This window comes from Hyperoodon ampullatus (assembly GCF_949752795.1).
Source record: "Hyperoodon ampullatus genome assembly, chromosome: 1".
In the NCBI taxonomy this organism is placed as follows: Eukaryota; Metazoa; Chordata; class Mammalia; order Artiodactyla; family Ziphiidae; genus Hyperoodon; species Hyperoodon ampullatus.
Genome location: NC_136914.1, coordinates 116,084,081 through 116,090,971, shown reverse-complemented (window position 1 = coordinate 116,090,971; position 6,891 = coordinate 116,084,081). Strand labels below are relative to the sequence as shown.

General features: G+C 41.4%; 1 protein-coding gene across 1 annotated transcript; it reads right to left on the bottom strand.

Annotated features, from left to right (window-relative positions):
• Positions 1–2,509: 2,509 nt before the first annotated feature.
• On the bottom strand, positions 2,510–4,691 carry LOC307057903 (dystrobrevin beta-like; the record flags this gene model as incomplete). The annotated part of the gene is given in 4 exon segments (XM_079711210.1): positions 2,510–2,548; positions 3,409–3,899; positions 3,902–4,067; positions 4,239–4,691. Coding segments are annotated over 4 exon segments (1,149 nt in total).
• Positions 4,692–6,891: the final 2,200 nt, after the last annotated feature.

The following is a 6,891-nucleotide window of genomic DNA, read 5'->3' as shown; positions in this document are numbered from 1 at the left end:
TCATTATAATTAGGTCTAGTCAAAGTTATTCTACTGTTGGTGGCAGGGGAGGAACCCTACTGAAAAACATGTAGGCCAAGGGTTGGCAAACTATATCCTAATGGTAAAATCCAGCCTGCCACCTCTTTTTGTACAGCCCACTATTTAAGAATGGTTTTACAATTTTAAATTATTGAAAAAAAATCAAAATAAGAATAATTTTTTGTGATGCTATAGGATATTTAAATTTCAGGGTCTGTAAATAAATTTTTGTTGGCTCATAGCCATCTCCGTTCATTTACCAATTTTTTATGGCTGCTTTTCTGCTATTATGGAGTAGCTGTGACAGAGACAGTATGGCCTGCAAAGCCCAAAATCTTTACTCTCTGACTCTTTACAGAAAAAGTTTATCTATTCCTGATCTAGAGGATTCATGTTTTAGATACTGTGCATAGAAAATTTTAATTTTTTTTTCTTTTTTTTTTTGGCCATGCCCCGCAGCTTGCGGGATCTTAGTTCCCCAACCAGGGACTGAACCTGGGCCTCAGCAGTGAAAGCGCCAAGTCCTAACCACTGGACTTCCAGACCATAAAATGTTAATTTTTAATTGAGCTTTTCTAGGACAAAACAGATGTCATTGAAAAGAATAAAGTTACCCTATTATTTGTTTGTGGAATGCCCTTTTATTCCTTAAATTGCTGAACTTCTATATCAGGGCCTCTTAGCCACCATCATGCTTCATGCTTTACTACTACAATGAGGGCTTGTTCCTAGGATTCTTTTGTTTTGTTTTGTTTTTTTAATAGTACCATGTGGCTTTTTTTTTCTATAGTAAAGGCAAATGAATGGATTGATGACTAGAAGAATAAGAAATTACATTGCTAGCTACTTAGATAAAATATTAAACGAAAACTTTCGGAAAAATCAAAATAAACTTCCAAACACCAACACTAGACATATCAAATCTACAATGTAAATTCATATAGAAGCTGGTTAAATGCACGCTAAATTCATCTGTTGTGAACACAGAGAAACATTCATTCAAAATATTAGTACAGATACAGTGGACAATCTTCAAAGTAATTACTACTTAACTGATTACACATCTTTTTGTTAAGTGGAAACTTCTTTACTCACATCAGCCTCAAAATTCACTGATATCTTCCTCAAAGAACAAGGGTATTGCACATAGTCCTAATCTTGAAAACAAGTTATACTCACACACACACACACACACACACACACACATATTGCTAAAAGGCCTTACCAGCATGCATCTACTACATAATGTATATACTCGTCAAAATCCAAAACTGATACATTTATGATACCAGCTTCAAAATTATGCATGCTGATAATACTTGATTTTTCCCTAAATCTTAACTCACTATAACAAAAATGAACTAATAAACTAGAAAAAAATAAAGCTGAAATAAAAATAACAATGAAGAAATGACTTACTTCATAAGAGTGTTGTGAAGTTTAAACAGAAATATAAGAATTCACTTGTGATTTCTGTACTTCAATTTATGTATGTTACAGAGCAATGGAAAAATTCAACAGAGTTTTTCACGTGAAAAACTGCTCTGTAGGGCTTCCCTGGTGGCGCAGTGGTTGAGAGTCCACCTGCCGATGCAGGGGACATGGGTTCGTGCCCCCGTCTGGGAGGATCCCACATGCCGTGGAGCGGCTAGGGCCATGAGCCATGGCCGCTGAGCCTGCGCGTCCGGAGACTGTGCTCCACAGCGGGAGAGGCCACAACAGTGAGAGGCCCGCGTACCACAAAAAAAAATAATAATAAAAACTGCTCTGTAAATCAGAAAGCAATATTCAAACAGTCATTTATCTTTAAATAAACGTAAAATTCCCATTTCTATAAGGGTTATAAATTAGCTGAAGGAGCAAGTTCAAACTAAGGTGAAAAACAAGTTCATCTCCTAGCCCCAATATCTAGGATGAGGATTTTCAGTAGATACATTCCAGAGAATCCAAGCATTATGAAAGGTAATAGGCAGCAAGTAACACAAAAATGTAAAGCAATCATGCTCCAATAAAGATGTTAAAAAATATTCTAAAAAATAAATAAATAAGTAAATTTTAAAAAAGGTAACAGGGCAAAGAGCGATCTCAGTGTAAAGAGTTAAGACTCTAACCAAAAACAATTGAAAATGTTAACAAGTCAATTAACACAGTGGGATACTTGTACTTTAAGAAAAAGTAACTATTTGAAAATCTATAAATTCTCCCGAGTCAATGAAAAAGAGCAGAAACTACTGTTATTTTTTTTTCCTTTGCTTGTTTAAAAAATGTAAAATAATGACACCTCAACTAAAAAAAAAAAATACTGGAATTTACAACACAACAATACTCAGGATAGGATGTTCAGTTTAACAAAATTATATGGTTTAACTGTAACTGAAAAGCTATCTGATAAAAAAATTACACCTAAGACATTGTTAGAAATGTAGGAAGTAAAGTATACACTTGATTAAAGTTTGGTTTTTGTTTTTAACTAATCCCTGATATGAACTTACTTGCTTTCTTCTTGATTGACTTTTAAGAAGGTTAACTAGGAAAAAGAAAAAGAAAAAAAAAAAGAGAGGAAAAACCCCCACTTATCAAAGCTTTCATCCAGTAGGATGAATAGGCCTGAGAACTTAGATCCTGAAATATACTTATGACTCTGTATATTTTTCTACCTTCTAGTAAACTAACCAATAAAAACTAAAGGAAAAGGTTTTAAAACAAGGCTCTAGAAACTGTTTGGAAATAAAAGTATGACATTTTTAAAACTGTAAATAAACTGAGAGAAGGGAAGGAAAAATGATTGGTGCTGAACTTATTACATGATTAATAAACACCACAGAAAAATGAGACATTGAGTTCCACCCAAATGTTGTTACTTAAAAGACTATTTTAGAAAGTAAAGACATCCACGTGGCAATTGTAAAATACAGTATTTCCCCAACTTGAGAATCAAAAATTTAACTTCATTTCATGCAGCTTTCTTTGCAACATTTAAACCCTATAAGCACGAAGTCAACTTGCTTGAAAAAAAGAACTTTAAATCTTCCGTAAAGCTCAGAGAGTTTAGTCTTTTGGGGTGGGGGTGGTAGCCCTTGTACAATTTTAAAACAAGACACCTTTCACTCGGAAAGGGAGCACTGTCACATTCCAATTTACTGAATAAAAGGGACCTTTGTCAAATGTCATTGTAACTCCATTTCCCCATACTTTAAAAACTCTGCTTTTCAAATCAAGTGATGAAGCACAACACATCTGCAAGCCCCGTCATAAATGTAAGTGTTAATATTTCATTACACTACACCCTTATTTATGGTAGGCACCTATGAGGAAAGTGCCCCTAGTGTTGTTACTGATGAAACAGACGAACTGTTGGGGACACAGACTGAGACACAAAGCAGTTACCAAGGAGGAATGCTCCTTCACCTGGTATTGGTTGCCGTGAGGGACACTGGCATGGCCACACAAAAAGCAATTTTGGCAGAGCTGGAGGTGTGGCAACTGCCGGCATGGGTACCAGAAGCCCATCCCATGCTCAAACCAGGAATAGGAGCACTCCACCTCACACTGGAAACTGGAGCACTCCATGGGATGGCAGACCTCCTTCGTGTGGGCAAGCCTATGCTTGAGAGGTAGCCAGACAAGGCCCCAGGGAGGAGGATCAGCCATTGCTGTGTCTAAAGGCATATTCAGCATTCTCTTTTTCGGCTGTGGAAAACAGGTGCAGGCTGAGTGCTCTGTGTAACCAAAAGATGGCCCTTCAAAGACAGCTGCTGGGAACTTTAGAACTTCGTTCAGAAACTGGTCAAACTTGCTAAATAGCATTAAGCCACTGGAATCTGACATCTGGGAGAAAACATATCTCAACTTGTCCAGCATTTTTCCACCACACATGCTAACACAGCTTTAACAGAAAATACCATCAACTTGCCTCGGGCCTCACTGTCACAGCAGCAATCACGTCGCGGAGGAGCTGAGGGGCTGGTCCACACCGACTCATGAGAAGGACGGCACGTGCTCAGCTGGAAGTAGATGGATGAGGGTCGGTCACGAGGCGGGACATACTGATCTCAGGGGATGAGTCCAGTGTATCAAGGCCGTCGTCTTGAAAGGCTTCCAGCATGTTCCAGAGACCAGCAAGATGGAGGCTGCATCGTTTTTTTGGTACAAATCGTACTTTGCAATCTGTCAGTTCATAATCATAGGACATCAAAATTCTGAGCACGCATTTCTACGAACAGCTGCCTCTTCTCTGCCATGTTACGCTTGCTCTCAGTTTCCTCAATCATCTTCCGGGCCGGAGCTGGTGGCGCCCAGGGACGCAGCCGCCTTCGCCTCCTCCGGCCTCGCCCTCGCTGAGCTGCACAAGCGGCGAACGTTCTCCGGCGCCTGGCTCTCGCTGCTTCCCGCCCGGCGATACGGCGCCGGGAGCGCGACAGCATGAGGGGAGCGAAGGGCGCGAGGGGAGTGAGGTCATGATGGTGTGAGGTCATGATGGCGTGAGGGGCGTGAGGTCGCGAGGGCGCGAGGGACGTGAGGGGCGCGAAGGACGCGAGGGGCGTGAGGTCACGGTGGCGTGAGGGGCGAGAGGTCTCGAGGGGCGTGAGGTCGCGAGGGACGTGAGGTCGCGAGGGACGTGAGGGGCGCGACGGGCGCGACGGGCGTGTCGGGCGCGAGGGGCGCGGCATCATGAAGGGCACGGGGCGGGGTGGGGCGTGAGGTCGCAACGGCGCGAGGGACGTGAGGGGCGCGACGGGCGTGACGGGCGCGAGGGGCGCGGCATCATGAAGGGCACGGGGCGGGGTGGGGCGTGAGGTCGCAACGGCGCGAGGGACGTGAGGGGCGTGAGGTCACGGTGGCGTGAGGGGCGTGAGGGCGCGAGGGCGCGAGGGACGTGGGGGACGCGACTGGCGTGAGGGGCGTGAGGGGCGCGGCATCATGAAGGGCGCGGGGCGGGGTGGGGCGTGAGGTCGCAACGGCGCGAGGGAGGTGAGGGGCGCGACGGGCGCAGGGCTGGCACGGGCCACCTCCGTAGGATTCTGTATAACGACTTCTGGAGTCAATTTCTCCAGCCCAAATGTTTGTTATCAGTTTTTAACTACCTCCCCACCACTCGGGTCACTGCACAATAAATTTTTCCTTTTTTGGCTATAAAACTACTATCTGACTGTGACCCATCTCACAATGCAAATCTCTTGTAATCAACTGGCGTTTCCTAGCTCCTCTATGAGAATCTTTATTCAACAACTCCGTACCTACCTTAATAAACACACAAATTTTCCTTTTTTCACATCCTTTTACAAAGAATTTATACGATCTAAAAAGTAAGACTAAAATTATGATCACGCTTTTCTTATGGGGTCTTTAACATATATATGATATCATTTGCTGATTTTACTCTAAAGATGCCCTAAAGACATTGTTCAGTACATTACACTTTTCTTCTAATGAAAAACTCCTAGAATAAATATTTTACTTCATACTGGAAATAGTTGAGTTTCTACTTAGCACTTCATCTGCTCATGCACACTGTGAAATAAATACCCAATTTTATTTCATTTTGCTTTGACTGCTAGAATGTGTATGGATTCATCTTACCTCTCTTCTGTTAGAAAACTTCTATCTTCTTCCACTTTTTATTTTTATATATTTTCTGTATATTTATAAACTACCATGTACATTGCTGGAACAGTCTATATTATAAATCAGCAATTTATAACATACGTAAAAATAATTCATTTACTATGTGCCAGTAATGTGCTAGGAATTTTCTATAGGTTGTATAAAATTTCTTTTTCAAATAATAATACTACTTATCATATATTAATGGACAAAGCCAAGTTTTATGAGGCCTAAAGCTCATTTAGGGGACCCTTTCTTATAAAAATAATATAAAAAATGTTACTTTTGCAAACATTACAAAAAAACATCACATTAACCCATTAGTAGAGCCCCATACAAGGCTTTGGAAGGGGCATATGCAAGTAAGAGGCCCTGACTTAAGCTATGATAGCTTCAAGGTCAATTTACCTCTGCATATTTTGACTGCTTATGCTCTGTGAGTCACTTTTCACACACTGTACCATGTAAGGCCAGAACAAGCTTACAGGAAAATTAACTGAGAGAATGTGATAGTTAACTTTATGCATCAGCTTGATGGACAAAGGGATGTCCAAATAGCTGGTAAAACGTGATTTCTGGGTGTGTCTGTAAGGGTGTCACCTGAAAAGATTAATATTTGAAACGGTAGACAACAGAGTAAAGAAGATGGCCCTCACCAATGCAGGTTGGCATCATCCAATCTATTGAGGGCCTGAATAGAACAAAAAGAAGGAGGAAGGGCAAATTTGCTCTCTCTGCTTGAGCTGGAACAGCTGTCTTCTGCCCTTGGAAATCAGTGCTCCTGATTTTGGGGCCTTCAGACTCAGACTGGGACTTACACCATTGGCTCCCCTGGTTCTCAGGCCTGTCAGTTTGGACTGGAACCACACTGCCAGCTTTCCTGGGCCTCCAGCTTGCAGATGGCAGATTGTGGGACTTCTCAGCCTTCATAATTGCTCGGCCAATTCCTCATAATCTCATTCTATATATCTGAATATATTCTATTAGCTTTGTTTCTCTAGAGACCCCTGGCTAAAACAGAGAGGTTACAATTATTTTTCAAGGTCAAAGGATTGGTGTGTGGTAGGTATGTATCTGAACACTGTTCTGTTTGAATCTAAAACTCATTTATTAAAATCACACTTATTGAGTAGCTTATATACCAGGCACTCTGCTAAATGTGGGCATGCTATGACAAACCAGACATCTGTCCTGTTCTTATGAAGTGTCTTATGTAATTATTTGTATTACAGGAGTAGGTCATTCAACTCCTTATTTATTCTTTAA